Source organism: Megalops cyprinoides, chromosome 9 (genome assembly GCF_013368585.1).
Source record: "Megalops cyprinoides isolate fMegCyp1 chromosome 9, fMegCyp1.pri, whole genome shotgun sequence".
NCBI classification, from domain to species: domain Eukaryota; kingdom Metazoa; phylum Chordata; class Actinopteri; order Elopiformes; family Megalopidae; genus Megalops; species Megalops cyprinoides.
The window spans coordinates 35,374,929-35,392,462 of record NC_050591.1 but is presented as its reverse complement, the minus strand read 5'-3'; the positions used below and the strand labels follow the sequence as shown (position 1 = coordinate 35,392,462).

Below are 17,534 nucleotides of genomic sequence, written 5' to 3'. Positions count from 1 at the left end.
GTGTCTCATTCTGTTTTGGACACTGCAGCCACACCCTGTGAAGTGACATGCATGCAGAAAATAGCTGAGCTTAACATAACTGAAGAGCACTTCCACTAGAAAAGAAGAACTGCAAGCTTTGCTCTGAGACAGTAGAGACAGAGTGAGGAAGATACCTCAAAATAATCAGTTTCCTTGGTAAAGCTCACTGCCATGCCACAGAGTTAAAGAATGACTCCTCAGTGAGTAATGGCAGTCATGTTTTTCATGTTACACATATGTGAAGGATCATGCTGTTTTACACCTTGCCTTTGAAATGGTTGGTATGTGTTCTTTCATGTCTCGATCTTTCCAGCCCCCAAGTACATCACCTCAGTGTACTGTGGCCACAGCCGCATATGTTTTGGGGGAATTTCAAGCCTATGTTTCCTTTGAAATGACTGGTGCCTGATCTTCATTGTGGGGGTTTTCACACAAACAGCAGAAGTTTCTTTGCAGATTAGTGCTGTCTGAATTGATACACATGCTGTGTTCCAGTGCAGATATTTCAGTTTTTAAACTCTTTGGCTCAAAAGGAGTCGCCTGGCGGCTGTGGCTTCTCTGTTGTTTTCACTGTGTGACACATGATTTTGTCCAGTTGCGTGGGAACACGGTGGAAAGGACAGGTTTATGTGGGACAGTCCAGAGGGAGTGTTCGTTCCATTACCTGAGTGATGGAGATTTCCTTTTCAACATTTTAATGAAACTCAAGTGGGATGTACCCGTGCGTGAGAGGAGCACTCTTTTGGTACACGCTCAGAAATGCACAGCTGTCTTCCTGATGGGGTGTTTGGTTTTGAATATGTTTGACACATGTTGAAATGTAAGGTGTTATGTACTCAGACTGAGCTCAACATGTTTTACATTGAAAAAAAAGGGGCATTTAAATTTCCATTCACTTCAGGTTTGCATTCCACTGTTAGCGGGAAGTTTTCTGTCAATAGTTCCTGTAGTTGGCACGCTGTAATCACTGTGTTCACCAGCTGTAGGTGACATAAATGGTTTCCTGGCAGACAAACCTGGAAAAAAGGAAGAGAGAAGGTCATTAACAGGCCAGCATTGATTTTCTGTGATAGGTCACCACAGTGCACCAGTCATCAGAAACAGGCAATGCTGGCCACAGAAGAGGAACATGTGCTTTAGTATCTCCATCCAGAGCTGTTTTTGTTGGGTTAATGTTAATGAATAAACACTGAAATTATTTAGGCGGCCACGTGACACCAGTAGACCTTATGATGATGTCATTTACAAGGCCCCCTAGTGCCAGGGGATTTCCAATGCATGGAACATGGTGTAAGTAAGCGCTGTTATATTTATAATACATTTATTTTCAATAACATTTCATTACAGATAGGATGCGAGGAAATTGTTACAGCTGAGGCACATTAATTACCATGGAACAAGGTCGTGGATCATCAGAGGAAAAGTCAAATGGATTATTAGAAACATAAACGCACGTAAGCTGAAGTCAGGAAAGTTAAATGTAGCCACCTCTGTTTGACTCCAAACGTTGATGCCCACACTGCTCTCAGTGTGAAGACATCACTTTAGGACCGTCATCCAGCCATTATCACGAGAAGCTGAGGGAACTTGGCTTTCCCTTGCTTCAGCTTTTGCTTTAAATTGATCAGGAATCATAACCACAGTTCACAGAGGGGTCACATTCACAAGGGTCAAAGCCAAATGTAAGATTTGGCCATCACTTCTGCCCACTTAGGGACAGGGACCGAGACTGTTGTATAGGCCAACAGTGCTGGAAAACTATGTGGAAAGCCTGTGTATGTGGCCTATTGTCATTCTGTAAAGTTCAGTGATGTTTAACCAGGGTCAGTGATGGTTGTACATGGTGCAGACTTTGTCTTAAGAGACTGAACTGGATAAAGTCAAGCAGGGGACCTGGTCGACACCAAGGACCCAGAACAGTGACCGAAAGGACTCTCTCAAAACAGAGATGTGGTGCTGTAACCCAGAGAGAGGTGGTTTGGCATGCAGACAGAGAAACTCAGAGAGGCTGAGCAGGAGGTTCGAGCAGGGAGAAGCAGAGAGGCCTGAGAAACTCTCTTATATCGCAATGCCCCAGATACTACACCTTCCAGGAAATGCACTTTCAGTAAATCAGAGGAAGCATCTCGAACTTCAGTGCAGCTGGATACGGTGACCGCATGAGAGTTCTGATTGGGTGAGGAAGGATGGATTACATCACCGACCGCAGCCTCTGAATCGGGTCTAATGCCAGTCCTTGTTGGTAATTTTACTCTGTTTATTTTTATTGCTTCCTGCTGCGCTGACTCCACTATACTCCACTATACGTAGTCCAAGTTTTCAGAATTTCAGAAATGTATGTGGATAGTTTGCTGTAGTGTGTGCTAGCTGGAGATGCTCATTTGTTTAAAATATGTGCATCTACTCTGCAGTTTTATTTATGCGGTGACCCTGCTGCACCTTAGCTGTGTTATGGTCCTCTTGGCACAGACAGTTTAGCTCATTGATGAGCAGAAGCGTTGTGAAGGTTCACGCAAGGCTAGTTTGAGATTTATCTGAGGATATGAACCTGCATTGGTGTCAGCTTCAGTATGAGATCACCACTGTCTCTGCCGTATCGTCAGGGTTTCCGTTTGGGTGCCTTTGCACGTATCAGGGGCTTGTGAACTGTGTTTTGGTTTCTCACACAGGTGTGCCCCGTGCCCCATAGCGGAGATTCTGGAGCATTCCGTGTGAATACAGCTCATGTTGTCTGGCTGTCTGAGCCCTGGATAAAGTTAGCTGGCCAACATGAGTGCTCTTTGGAAGTGGCTGTTTGGAGGAGCTGAAATATTCTGAGTGGTCAAATTGTAAATAATCAGTTTTGAACTTGTGGCACAAGGTTTCGCCCAAGGTTAAGCCTTTACTTCTGTTATCAAAGTCAGTTGGAGGCATTCAGGTATATGATAATTACGAATTACGATAGTTATGTAACGATGAGAATGAGAAAGTTTCTCACTATCATTCTATGATAACGAAATATCCAGAGAACTGTCATTCTGTGTTAATTGGTTCACCTGTGTGGAATAGTGTCATAAAATCTAATAGTAAATCTGTGCAAATAGTGTATAATGAATACCCTTATATCATCATCAAAACAAGGGTCTGCTCCGTAATTGAACCACGTGCCACGTTAGTTGCTCCTAGTTTTGCTGTACACCGATTGCGAAATCCAAAGGGCTATATGGGAATGTGTCTTTACGCGAGCACCAGGGAACTCAGATGTGATATATATGGATGATGTGTGTCAGTGTTAATTGAAAAATGATTGGGGTCTGTATTAGCCATAATAACATACAGACAAAAGATGACTCTGCACTCTTTTCATCGATTTCTCGCACTTATTAAACTACACCGAACACACGTTTATTTCTGAACGTTTATGACTGTGTCCGAGCGTAAACGTGTCTGCTGCAAATCAACTTTTATACGAGAAATCGATAATCGTGTGTTAACTGCGCACTGCTGTGAGACACTGCCCTTTCTGGCCGCAGGGCATAAAATCTATTTGTTTTTTTTCCCCCTCCTTACATTTTGTTTCGACCCATCAACGCTGAATAGGCAACGCTGCATTCATGGGCAGTATCGGCTTACTCTTTTTTTTGGAGGCAAACGGAGTGGCAGTTGGCTCACTTGCGAGGCAGTTCAGAGATTTTCACGACTCATGTGGAGTATAAAGCTCGCAGTATTGATGCTGTTGGCCGCTATCAGCCGAGCGTGGAGCGGGATAAGTGACCACCGCGTCTCCCGTCGCGAAGTGACGGAGGTGAAAAGCGTCCCACTGCCGGCTTAATAGCCTCTCCGTGCGCGCTTGCGGGCGCGACTGCCGGGGTTTTGTCAGGAAAGGTCATTGCAGCTTGCCCTTTTCAGCCTGTAAACACCACCTGCGACCGAATCGAAGGATGGGGCTTCTGTAAGTGCCCTGCCATTAAGTATGGGACATTTTCATCATTGCAACCGAGGGGAAGATGTGTTTGGGCACCTGAGGATGTCCCGCTGGAATGAAATAACGATGCTACCCAAAAACGATACGGAAAAAAAAAACATTTTTCCACTAGATACCAGAATGCAGGTATCTAGCCTGCTTCCGAATAGCTACGGAGATGTAATGCGTGACTGTAGAGGAGTGAGAAATATGCATATAGAATGTTTCAACAGTTTGACTTCCTGTAACTGTTATTGACAATGAAGTGCGACCCCGACAACGATCGTTAGTACAGATACAGTAAGATCCTGATCAGTTAACGGTTCTTCCGTATGCACTGTGCTAAACACATTAAAGTGTGTGTAATAATTAAAGCCTCCTCGAGATTTAAGTAAAGTAAAAATACTGAAATGCCGATTTGTAATCGTCTGAATGGTTGTTTTAAATGTAACTGTAAGATTTGTATTCATTTTTTTCTCCGTCATTTTCAAGGTGAGGCTTCCCAATGAATGCCTATCTATGAATGTGCTACGCTGAAAGTAGGGGGCGGTTGTTTTTTATAACGGGACTTGCGACATCACCCCCGCTGTGAAATCACATGTTTTGCTCTGAGCACAGCAAGCCGAGTGCAGCACCGGTGCTATTTCTGTTCGGCCTTTTAGTAATACCCTGGCCCGTTTTCTCAGTGCAGCTGTGGGCACAGCGCTCAGAAGTGCCGAACAGGTTTTTTCGCTTTGCCAAAGCAGTACTTTAATTCAATCATCTATCTCTGTCTCTGATTCATGACACCACACCTGGGAGGGACACTGACATGTGATTGGCTGTGCCACTGTCACATGACAGGGAAGGCGGGGCAATTCCCTGGGGGTAAGGACATCACCCTCCCCACCCTCCTCTCACACCTGATGGAGTGTGGAGCAGGAGCTGCCTGGTCCTCTCTGAAAAAGGTTGTAAAGAGTGATGACACCAAGCTGTTTTTGCTGAGGTTGGCTCTCTGGTTTCTAACCATGTGCTTTAGCCTTTTAGCCTATAGAGATTGTGTCTCAGTCTACACATAGCATCACAAAAGAAAAGACAAATATTGTTAGAAAAAGAAGTCTTTCCTGTCTGAAAAAGACCTGTGCTAAACTTAGACCAAATTGACCAATGATGATTGTAATTCATTTTCTTATATTACTCTATCCTTGTTACACCAAGAGCTTCACCTCCAGAATATGTAACCCCTCTTCTGTCCAATGGGATGCAGCAGTATATCGATGAAGTAAGACCACAAAGCGGCCTTAATTAAATTTGTCATACAGTCAAGTCCAATCTTCCTCCACTGGAGGGGTATGCAGTAACATGCTAATTGGAGCACCTTTCCAGCTTGTGTGGTGCTGTCTTAGGTGTCACTGTGTTGCATACCGTGGGAGAGGAAAGCATGTTGCTGTTCCCATGATTCAAATACCAGAGCACGCTTTGACAGCCAGCATGTTCCAGGAGGCAGCTCTCGACAGGTCTGCGCGGCTGTGTCCTCACGTGGAGGTCTGCTCCGGTTTGAAAGCGAAATATGGTGATGTCAGTTCTGCTTTCCAGTACAGTCCGATCCTGTCAAACTGAAATCCCACTCACGCTGTTCTGTGCCAGGCCTTTGTGCCAGTGGAGTAGTTCTGTAGGTGCGGTAAGTTAAGGTGTTCTGTGTGACGGCTGGCTATCATGCATGAGACGAGCTGTCAAACGACCTCACTAGCATTTCATGCATAACGTATAGTGAGAGCATGATTCTGAATGGGTTAAAAATTATCTGGGCTGTTTCTGTCAAAACCAAAGCCTGTGGGTTCAAGTTTAAGGCTGTATCCCTCAGGGTGACCTTGCTAACCAGATGCTGTCAGATGACATGCATTGTTTTTAGTACAGTTACAGGGTTATGGTAAAGCAAAAAAAGTACGGGTTAGAAAATGTGGGACGGAATTTGGTTGAGGGCCTGAAATGGCTGCTGTCTTTTATTGGGGAATGGTAATGAGCCATGAGCCCTCTTCAGTCCGGCTGGCTGGGGAGCGGCGAAGGAAGGTAACACAGTGTTCTCTCAGCCGGCAGCCGCTGCAGTCTGAGTGCAGGATCCGCGTGCAGGGTTTAGCGGAGAGAATATCGCTTCCACGGTGCAGCGGAAGCGCGGGATCAATAAAACTGCTGTGTGTAGGAAAAGATCCCATCTCCTCAGAAAACCGTGATGTCACTCTGCTGATCACAGCACACTCACACAAAGAACCTTGCAACTGATATCATTTTTTTCCCCCAGTTTGAGCACTGAAGTAAGTTAAATAACTGAATTGCTCTGCTTGGTCTGATTTGAAGTGAGGACATTTGGTTTTCATTTAACTTTTTTTTTTTTTTTTTTTTTTTCCCCATTCCACCAGCGTGTTCATGTTGGTTGCTTATAGGCAGCAAAGTAGAATAGTGGTAAGGGACAGGACTTCTAATCAAAGGTTGTTGGTTTGATTCCCTGTTGGGGCACTGCTGCTGTACCCTTGGGCAGGGTACTTAACCCAGAATTGCCTCAGTAAATATCCAGCTGTATGAACTGGTAACGTGTAAAAACTGTAACCTATGTAATTTGCTCTGGATAAGAGCGTCTGCTAAATGACAGTAATGTAATGTGTGTACCAGTGTTTGCCATGCAGACAAGCACGGTCTGAGCCATTGCCTCGGTAACCCCAGTAACCCCTCCTCCCTCTGCCTCCTGCAGACCTGATCCAGTGCACCAACGAGATGAACGTGAACATCCCTCAGCTGGCGGACACGCTGTTCGAGAGGACCACAGGCACCAGCTGGGTGGTGGTCTTCAAGTCCCTCATCACAACGCACCACCTCATGGTGTACGGCAATGAGGTGAGTGTCCTGCAGGCCACAGGGGCACTGCTGCCTTTCCACTACGGGACGTTAAATAGTTCCTCATCCTTAAGGACTCCCATAGCTTCCATATCCATTCATGCAGCAGGCTATTACTGAAGCATTTCAGCCTAACACCTGGCTCAAGGGTGCAGCAGCGCTGCCCCACCTGGGACTTGAACCAGCAACCCTCGGTTGACCACCTCCTTAACCACTATGCCACACCTCTGCCTGTAGCACTGCATATGAGGCAAAGGTCAATTGCTTTCAGCTTTGTTGAAATAGGGAAGACTCAGAAAACTCAGCTCTAGTGAGAACACCGTGGTGGTGGGTGGTGGTGATCAGGGAGAACAAACAAGGAGTAGATTAGGCATTATGTCCTACGGCCTAACAGTGTTAGGGAACACCCACTTACTGTCCATAACAATGGGCAGTGTTTGCTGGTCCACACATAAATATAAAGCAGTACAATAAATAATATATTTGTAATGCATTAAAATCCATGGCCTCTTCATAAATTTCAGCATCAACTCCCTGCTGTTGTAATGGGATTTTTTCCCTCCAGTGCTTGATTTCTGTCATGTTGCTTGATGATTTCAGTGCTACCTGGAATCAATCAGTAGCCTATTGGACCAACCTAAGAACCCACCTCAGATTTGCGGGAACTGCAATTCTGATTTGAGAAAGACTACAATCAGTGAATTTTGATCTGCCAGCTTCAGTGCACCACCACACTTTGCTTATTTCTATAGACACTCCTTTGATGAGACTCTGATTGTGACTTCACTGCCACTCAGATGAATATCGGTGATACCCGCATTGTGTTGAGCAAGAAGATATGTTGGAAAGAAAATTACAGGAATGATTGCAGACACTTTCAGGAGCAGAACACAGTCATGAATAAAACCTTTATACTGGCATGTATGGATGTTTCAGTTTCAACTTGTCTGGGGACCAGTCATTTAACCGTAGTGCTTTATGCATGTGGTAGACACGACTATTTGGAACTGTTTTCAGTTCCTTTTTACTGCACGGAGATATTGACTTTGGTCCACTAAATGGCTCTGTGATATTACAGCTTAATAAAGATAAAATAAAACCGGCTGTTTTTAGAACTTAATGAGCACATGTGAATAATATTTGTGAAATTAATTGTCCTTTTTGAAAACTATTTTCCACACAAGCTGCATGTCTAATGTGTTCATTGGAGGCGTTGTAGGTTTTTATGTATATTTAATGAGTTTTTGTAAACGTGTGCCGTATGCTCAGTAAGGAAACTCTTTTCTGTCTGCTGACCATGTGGAAAGGGCTGCAGATCCTCATAAGGCTCATAAGGCTTGCATTCCTCAATGAAAGTTTCCCAAATGAGGCTCAGAGTGAAATATTTGATTTCTAATTCTGTTTTTTTTTTTTTTCTTTTCGCTTTCTTTTTTTAAACATTGCAGCGATTTGTCCAGTACTTGGCTTCAAGGAACACATTGTTCAACCTCAGTAATTTTTTGGACAAAAGCGGGTTACAAGGTGAGTCATGTTGTCCTATGACTTTCTAAATGTGTCATTTTGGGTTTCCCCTAATAAGTAACTTAGATTACCTCTTGCCATGCTGGTGTGTGTGGCCATGATCTCTTGCCCAATAGCCAGTGATTGTCAGTTCAGCCCCCATATTACATCAGATACCTCATAACTCATGGTTCTGGGAGCATCATACCAGTAAAAATGCTTTGCCTTTGTTCTTTTTTTTTTGAGCTCTCTAAAACGTTGTGTGAAGTTTCTTGAAGAAGCTGAAGAAATCCTGTCATTTCCAGAGGCTTCTTTTCTCAGAATTTTTAAATTCATTGTGTTCCTCCTGCACAGCCTGTGTCATGCGTCATTTGTGGCTTGATCTCTTGTTTATTTGATGAGTTCGGGAGAGTTTCTCTTCCCTTCCCCCTCTGTCTGTGTCTGAGACGTAAAGTCCCCCAATTCACTGAGTCTGTGATGTTCCTACATGTTCAGTAAAATAAGTATTCCCGTGTAGAAAGAGGAGGAAAAGAGACTGTAACTTCTGTCTTTTCAACTCGCCACCCACAGGCTATGACATGTCCACGTTCATCAGGAGGTACAGCCGGTACCTGAACGAAAAGGCCGTCTCCTACAGACAGGTGGCTTTTGACTTCACCAAAGTAAAACGCGGGTGAGATGTCTCCAGCTTTTTCCGGCCGCAGATGCCCACAGCTTCCCCGTTCCGCCTGTGGTTCAGACCTCAGCCAGCCAGCGCTTCTGCATTGTTCAGGATCTCGCATGAAAAAGCACTTCAGAATACACGTCCTTTTTTGCTGTTCCTGGGCTGTCAGTTCTCACTGGTTTTGAGCAGGTTTTAAAGGAAGGGCTTGAAATAACTTGACTCATGCATGCATTAGAAGGTGCTAAATGCAGTTTCTGTTTTGGTCCCTCTTATATTATGTAGTGATGGAATGCATTGTCTACATGTGCCAGTTTCTCTCCTAGATACAGCAGCCTGTAGTGATGTGGTTCATCTCTGCCTGTCATACTTGTCCCTGTGACCGGTTCCCTTGCTTCAGTCAAACCCCAACGCGTCTTCATTATCTAACCTGTGCCTGCTTGTCATTGCAGTCGTTATTAAATGTTCTTTAAACGTTGTTTAAACGTTGACGTGTTGCGTCCTGCAGTGCGGATGGGGTGATGAGAACCATGAACACAGAGAAGCTGCTGAAAACCATCCCTATAATCCAGAACCAGATGGACGCGCTGCTCGATTTCAACGTGAGTCCTTCCCTGTTCCCCCCCCTAGCTTGTGATTCCCCCACAGTGCATCTCCAGACAGTGATGTGGCGTCGTTGCTGCGTCCACAGAGCATGATGGAGGTTCTTCTGCATTCTGTTGCCTGTAATGAATCTTCAGCTCTGTGCTGCTAGATAAGGTGAAGTAATTTGACTGCTCTTTGTAAAATTATGGCTGTATAAATAACATTCTCCCTGCATGACATTTGTAACTGAAGTAGCTAGCTTCAGATTCATTGCTTGTTAGCTCATGTATTCTCCCACCCCCGATTTGAGATGTTGGACAAGGTTATCAAGTAGCTAGCTTTGTGTACACTTCCTCTGTCAGTGCGGTGTTCTCCCAACCCCAGGCTGAGACGTCGGATGAGGTTATGTAGTGGTTAGCTTCGCGTGGACCGCCTCTGTTAGCGTGGTGTTTTCCCGCCCACAGGTCAATGCCAACGAGCTGACAAACGGGGTCATCAACGCCGCCTTCATGCTCCTGTTTAAAGATGCCATCAGGCTGTTTGCAGCCTACAATGAGGGGATTATCAACCTGCTGGGTAAGTTTGAAATCTTCCTGCCCAAGGACTGTGTGGGTGGCGTCTATCAAGATTGTTTCAAGGAAAGGGTGGAGGACCTTTGTGCTTTTTGATGGTATGTGGCTGATTGTAACAGGACTCTCTTTACCAGCACATTATGTCAGAAGTGTAACTTCCCTGTGTGATTGACTACCACTTCCATGTGACTTCATGCATGTATTGTACTTAATTGTGTTGTAAGTGTACTTATTTCTAAGTCGCTCTGGGTAAGACCATCTGCTAATTGATGTAATGTAATGTATTGTAAAAAGCATTGTAACCAATAATTGCTACATTAATGACATTATAAGATGCATAACGAAACACCCGATGATACATGTCAATGACACAGATTAATATAAATTATTGGTGCTTCAGTGTATTTCAGATTTGAACATATATTGTTTTTGTCTTTTTATCTCAGTGTGGTCACTGTGAAAGCGGTAACAGTGTTGGGTGTCGGTTTCTGGCTTTTCTTGTTGAGTCAGAATTTTTTCGGTTTATTGGTATAGGGAAACAGAGCTCAGTGATGCATGTATTGGGGAGGGAATAAGGGCTTTGCTTCCTGGTCCACTGTGCCACAGAGCAAGGCAGCAGGATCCTGTTTGATTTTTAACTCCTGTAAGCTAACAAACCTTCCAGTTTATGAACAAGATCCACTTGTTTACAGTGATCAGGAAGGGCAGTGTTCCCCAAGCGTTCCCCCAAGCGTTCCCCCAAGCGTTCCCCCAAGCGTTCCCCAAGCGTTCCCCAAGCGTTCCCCCAAGCGTTCCCCCAAGCGTTCCCCCAAGCGTTCCCCAAGCGTTCCCCCAGCGCTCCCCCAGCATTCCTCGAGCGTTCGCTGTGGGTCACTTTCATCTGTAAATTCAGTGAGAGATCATAAGAAACTGACAGAAGACTTCCTAAGTCATGGACATGATCATCCGTTTTTCTAATTAAAGAGTTTTGACTAATTGTAATGGAATTGGACAAAGTATTCTTAGTCCACAGCCTCTGCTGTTCATTAGTGGTCATTTAACATAAACCTATTTTCTCCACCCATGGTGATTTGGGTCACATTTTAATTAAAATGCAAAAAGTCCCTCCACATTTCCATTAATTTTAGAGGTAAAAGGTGCAGAATCCATTAAATCACCTATATTGAAAAAAGGTTCTAATTCATTCAGTGTGTATAATTTAATCAGATATATTTTACAGGTTACACTCCAGTTACTGTTGTAAGGGGATTTTTTTCAGTCTTAAGGTCTAGGCTGTATGATAGCCTGCTGAGTAGAGTTAAGTAATCAACCTATAGCAAAACATATACTAAACAAATTCACTGCTGCATGTCATAAAAGTAGTCTGTGAAACTCAATTTTGTGACTTTTGAATTGATAAGTGAAACATGAATATACCATCCAAGGCTTTGCAATTAAAGTGACCAAGCAACATCAAAATACGGAGCTTCCTTTTCTCAGAAGATGGATACAATGCCACTAACTGTGAATGTTGAACTCCTCATCAGAGCTCAGAACTGACGCTTCGTAACACTGTTTCAAACACAGAGAAGTACTTTGACATGAAGAAAAATCAGTGCAAGGAGGGCCTTGACATCTACAAGAAATTCCTCACCCGGATGACCAGAATCTCAGAATTCCTCAAAGTCGCGGAGGTGAGGTTGTCTTTTCTCACTTCACAATTGAGTATCAGGTAATGGAAGTGCAAAAGGCCATTGCTATAATATATATATCTCTGCTGTTTCTGTTTCCACAGCAAGTGGGGATTGATCGGGGAGACATACCAGACCTGTCTCAGGTAAGATTCCTGTGTTGCTCTGTACGAGGAGTGCACAGGTAGGGAAGCCCCTTTAACAACTTTAACCTGGGCTAATTCAGATGTACTTAGTGACAGATAATGCACTCACTGTCCCTAGCTGTCTTTGTCCCAGAGTTCTGGTAAAGACTTCTTTCTGTACTCCTCACTGTTGAGAACAGAACAGATTTTCATTCAAAATAATCTGCTGAGGCCAATGCATTTCACACATCGTTACAGTGATTCAGATCAGAGCAGAACGATCCTGCCGCTAATGAGTCTGTCGGCTCACGTCTTCACCAGAACTCTAGGTTCAGAAGCACAAGGACAGAATCTACCATGTTCAATCGCAGTGCATTCCTGCTAGTTAAGCTGAACTTCTTGACTCCACTCTCAGCTCTTGACTTCATGTCCTCTTGTTTTAATGCCAGACACCACTCACTTCCTTCCAGTGTGTGATTCTGCCCGGTGCATTTATCACTGAGATGAGACTTCCACATGCATGAGGACTAATGATGGATGTAGCCAAGGGGGGCTAATCTCTTACGTCTTTCTCTTGACTTTTCAATGTACACAGTGAATAAAGGTGTTAATTCAGGGTCGTTACGTCGCTGACTGCTGGTATGAAAGCATTTCGTTTAGTGAAACCCCTCTGTTGAGTCATGTGCTCATTTATCACTACCAGCTGTTGTCAGCTTTGTGATGTTTATATCACATCTGCAGAAACCTGTAATACGTCTACTTTTACGCAAAACTCAGAATTACTTTTTAATTGTGTGCAGCACATTTCAGCAGGCTTAAACAAGGGAACACACTTTGAGGTAGTACAGTTATTGTCAGTTGTTTTCGAATGCAGTGAGAGTATTTTTCTATCGGGAACCCCAGTAGATTGCTAACTTACTGGAGATTCTCAGGAGATTTCTGGGGTTAATAGAGAGTGTGAGGATGCTGACTGGCCAAGTGCAATTCCCCAGTGGCTTCTTAGTGTTAGCAGGGATTCTCAGTAGATTGCTAGCGCTAGCTGAGATTCTGAATACATCGCTAGGTTTAGTGCTGATTCTCAGTGGCTTCCCAGTGTTAGCTGGGATTCTCAGTAGCTTCCTGTGATTAGGGGAGATGCTAGAGTGTGTAGTTTGTATTTGAAATATTGATTCTTCTATCTCTGACAATTACCACCTTTATGCTCTGCATCTCTCCTTCCCTTTCCGTCTTCAGTTTACAGTTTGTGTAAGTATCGGCACCTCTCTCTTTTTCTGTGCCTGTGTAAATGTGTGTGTGTGTGTGTGTGTGTGTGTGTGTGCGTACGCAGCTTCCAACTTTTGCATGCTCCTTTCCTGTGGTCTTTGTTTTGGTTTTATTTTTGTGTTGTTGTTTGTGTGCGCCCCTGTGCTGAGATGGTGTTTGTGTTGTGGCAGGCTCCAAGCAGTCTCCTGGATGCATTAGAACAGCACCTGGCTTCGTTAGAGGGCAAGAAAGTGAAGGACTCCACAGCTGCAAGCAGGTATGAACAGCGGTGCTGTGGGGCTTAGGCTTCTCTTCAGCTGGCCTTTGTCTTCAGACTTTCAAAACAAATTTAAGGAAGTGTTACATTTTATAAAGTTAAAAACATTATTTTTTCCTTTAATTATACAAACCACCAACAGCATAGTGTTTTGTAAGAAATGTATTTGGTATTTGGTTTTAATTTTTCCGTTAAAGTTAAGGGGTAAAGCACATGGTTTGCACACTTGCAAACTTCAGTTATAGGCCCCGTTTGCCAAGAGTGGGCGTTAAACGCGCACATAAACTTTTATTGGGAAAGTGAGAGTCTAACTCTGCTTGGATAAAAGGTGAACATTTCAAAACACTTTTTGTTTCTGATTTCTCTGAAAACAAGCACATCAAAGTTGAGCTGTGATCTGATAAATAAAAGAGTGTATATGCTGTTGCTCCAACATCCTAACTCAGCCGTATGCTTCCATGTTACTGTGTGGTTGAAGTTGACTGAGTTCATTTAACTGTGGCTTGCTTTGTCTTCAGTCCTGAGAACAGGCAACACATTGCTAATACCAGAATGCAGTGAAAAATATCACTAAAGGCTGCTATTTATATGAGAGTGGCAGGTTTTATTGTCTGACTGAGGTGTCGCTGTTCTGAAACCATCTTTCGTGCTGTCCTCTGTGGCTAGGGCCAGCACTCTGTCGAATGCGGTCTCGTCGCTGGCTAACACCGGCATGTCTTTCACCAAAGTGGATGAGCGAGAGAAGCAGGCAGCTCTGGAGGAGGAGCAGGCGCGGCTAAAGGCACTGAAGGTACAGTATGGAGCCGCACCCCCCACCCCCCCCCCCCCCCCCCCCCCCCCCCACACCCCCACACCCCCCACACCCCCTACCTCCATCCACTGGGTCTCTGAACTTCTCCTCTCTTTCCATTCGTGATCTTATCACTGAATGTGCCATTCATCTGCCCACTGTCTCAGATCCGGTCTCACCTGATCGTTCACCTTTTATCAGCTCTGACGTTTCACCAGTGGTCAGGATTCCAGCAGTCCCTGCAAATTCTGAAGCACGTTTCTCTCCTGGACTGAAGGAATGTTGCCACGAAAGGACAATGTCTGTCCAAAGTAAAAATGAAGGTGGACATAGATCAATTTGTACCATGTTTAAGAAAATGAAAATGGCCTAGTTGAGAGTTTCTGTTCAGGTTTTCCCTCATGTTTTCACTGGAAGTCACAGGAATGGATGAGTCTGTAAAATAAAAATTAAATTTGTTGTAGCACATTTTTAACAATCATAAAATGTCTTCACGTGCTGGAAAAGGTGTTTTCTGGAGTGAACAAAAAAAAGAAACCAAAACGAACAAAAATGGAATATCCAGAACATTTGAGGAGAAGTTATTATTACAGGTATTATTCCAGCTGCAGGATTACTCCAGCTGCAGGAAAAAGCAGTTCAGACCAAGCCCTGGAAAACCAGAAAGAGGAAACTGGCTCCATAAAGGAGACATTAAAGTCGACGAATGAAAAATATCCATTAGTTTGCCACATAAATTTGGAGACAGCTGCTGGAGAGATGGATGGAAAGATGGAAACAATGGATGGGCCTTGGTGCCATACAGGAAGCCGAGGGTGGAGCTTCCCAGCAGTGGAAAGGGGAGAAGGCTGTTGGATTCTCCCTCTCCAGGGCTGTAGGTGTCATGGGAACATCAGGACTTTGAATCACAGGTCTGGTGTTGCTTCATGTGGTCCCCTTTTTCCTAGGAGCAGCGGCTGAAGGAGCTCTCCAAGAAGCCTTCTGCCACAACGGCGTCATCGCCGGTCTCCACCACCGGGGGCGGTATCAGCACAGCTCCTGCCATTGACCTCTTCTCCACTCCTAGCTCCTCTAACAGGTGAGCACCTCCTCATAGGAGCCTTTGAGAATCACAGAAGTACGCTTACTGTGTAGGTCTGACTGTCAGGAATGTCCTTGTGCTCTTTCTAACTACCTCTGTTTTTGTGGTTTGCTTAGTTTAGGGCAGTTGACTCATTTTAATGTAAATTTCCTTTGAACCTTCTAGGATAGAGGGAGCTGGGTCAACATTTCAGTCTGAACTCTGACAATTCTCTGACAGCTCTCATTCTCAGTTAGTTATAATTTTAGTGTATTACATGTTGAAAGGAATCATTAAGAGAAGTAAATGTATTGCATTATAGTCCTTTAAGGTTGTACTTTTTGTTCAGTTTCAGTCTGGTTTTAGTGGATGCAGGGGAGTGATGAATTGCTCATAAATCAATATTGTGCAACTGTAATGATTCTTTGTGAATGAAACTGCCATGCTTCAGTCTTCTGTCATCATAGTTTTATTGCTAATTTTTAAACAGCCTTTTTATGTTCTTTTTAATACAGACCTCTTAACCCAGCAAGTAGGTCTGCCTGTTGTCTGAGTTAAAACCAGTTAAAAAAGTGATTGTTTAAGGATCAAAGTGTAAAATCATATGTAATTATCATTCTTGGGTATAGGTATCATTTGCATACTGGGCTTCTTCCTAAGTATCTCAAATGCACCTCTTCTTTGGTATTTACAGATTAAATTGTTTTGTATGAGCACCAGCGGTGTGCTGACGTATTTCTGGGGGTGCTAGCAGCAGTAGGGTGACCCCGGCCTCTCTGCCTTGTCTTCTCCTCCAGCACCTCCAAGATCCAGAGCGACCTGCTGGACCTGCAGCCTGCGTTCCCGCCATCAATGCACCCAGGCTCCACCGGGCTGCCCGCCGTCACCACATGGGGAGGTGGGGCAGGAGGACACCACACCTGTCACCTGCGCGCTGATGTTTTCCCCTGATCTCACTCTGTCTCTCTCTCCCTCTCTTTCTGTCTCATATAATATAAAGACATTGGGATGTGTCTCTTTCCATGCAACGTTCTGTATGCGTGGGGTAGTTCAGCGTGACTGGGGGAGGCAGTTGATGTAGTGTTAGATGCACTCTGTCCCTCATGCAGAATGACAAGCCTGGATTTGCTGATTGGCTTGTTCTTGACATTACGCTCCTTCTTCGGGACTGTCAGTTACAGAATTGTGAATGGTGTAGGAGGCCCTTGGTAATAGAGTCTGCTCTTTGTATAAATAGTATAATGCAGTTGAACACATACTTTTCAAAAGTTCTTTTCCCACCAGTACTTCCTTGCTCTGTGTCCCAGTTGATTTTTTCAGTTTTTTCAGTTTTCAGTTCAGCTCTCCTCCACATCTTGGCTTCATTGACTTAATGTTATAGGTCAGGCGATAATGGGGTGTGTAGTCATACCACTCTGATTAATGTGAGTGTGTTTTTCTTGGATTTTTTGTAATAATTATTTAATGCTTGGGGCCTTTTGGAAAATGGTTTCTTCATTGGTCAATTAAACCATGACTGGGTCTCTTAGTCCAGGCAAGTGCCAGTTAAGTGCATCTGTTAATGTTAACTTATAATACGAGTGAAGCATTTTCTCTCCTGGAAAACCTCCCTGCTCCGCTGTCACAGAGCTGTCAGTTCAGCACAACAGGAACACACAGCAGTGTCTGCAGATGGGACATGCAAGCCTTTAAGCACAAGGATCTCCGTGAGGTTTTGGGGAAAAAATAGGCCGTCAGTTTAGATGAAGTCCTTTGTGTTTATTTTTAAAGAGACAAAGTAAAAATTCCTGAGGTACCAATAGCTTTGGGTGGGAGATGATGTTTGTTTTCCCTTCTTTACTCGGAAACCCTTCCCATGACTACGGTAGAGCAGATACTCAAAGTTTTAGCGTTTTGGTGTGAATGCTCAGTCTATCAAAGCTCAGTGTTTTTTATGTTTGTTTTGGAGGATTTTGGCTGAACTGCGTCTCAGTGTGGTAGAAGTGAATCTCAGTAGATTTTGTCTCTCTTTCACTCCATCCTTTTCTTTCTGTCTTCCTGTCTATCTATCTATCTATTTATCTGTCTTTGCTGTGGCAGTTGTAGTGAAGCACTTTGCTGAGTTAACAGGTCCAGCTTGCAGTGGATTTCACAGACTGAACTGAAGTGATGCTGACAGACAGTCGGCCTGGAGCGCTCCTCTGACAGCGGGTCCCAGCTGTGTGTCTGTTTGATGTCTGT

The 17,534-nt window shown here is 44.2% G+C and overlaps 1 protein-coding gene across 20 annotated transcripts in view; it reads left to right on the top strand.

Annotated features, from left to right (window-relative positions):
• picalmb (phosphatidylinositol binding clathrin assembly protein b) overlaps positions 1 to 17,534 on the top strand; it is a 35,296-nt gene that overhangs the window by 5,763 nt on the left and 11,999 nt on the right. For 11 of the 20 annotated variants that reach the window (XM_036536085.1, XM_036536083.1, XM_036536082.1 and 8 more), the window contains exons 2-13: positions 6,690 to 6,832; positions 8,278 to 8,353; positions 8,903 to 9,005; positions 9,502 to 9,595; positions 10,043 to 10,154; positions 11,717 to 11,823; positions 11,925 to 11,966; positions 13,179 to 13,190; positions 13,379 to 13,464; positions 14,131 to 14,254; positions 15,202 to 15,332; positions 16,112 to 16,212. In XM_036536085.1, the coding sequence (XP_036391978.1) occupies positions 6,690 to 6,832; positions 8,278 to 8,353; positions 8,903 to 9,005; positions 9,502 to 9,595; positions 10,043 to 10,154; positions 11,717 to 11,823; positions 11,925 to 11,966; positions 13,179 to 13,190; positions 13,379 to 13,464; positions 14,131 to 14,254; positions 15,202 to 15,332; positions 16,112 to 16,212 (1,131 nt within the window). The remainder of the gene's footprint in view (positions 1 to 6,689; positions 6,833 to 8,277; positions 8,354 to 8,902; positions 9,006 to 9,501; positions 9,596 to 10,042; positions 10,155 to 11,716; positions 11,824 to 11,924; positions 11,967 to 13,178; positions 13,191 to 13,378; positions 13,465 to 14,130; positions 14,255 to 15,201; positions 15,333 to 16,111; positions 16,213 to 17,534) is intronic. The other 9 variants (XM_036536088.1, XM_036536090.1, XM_036536087.1 and 6 more) reach the window with 3 other exon arrangements.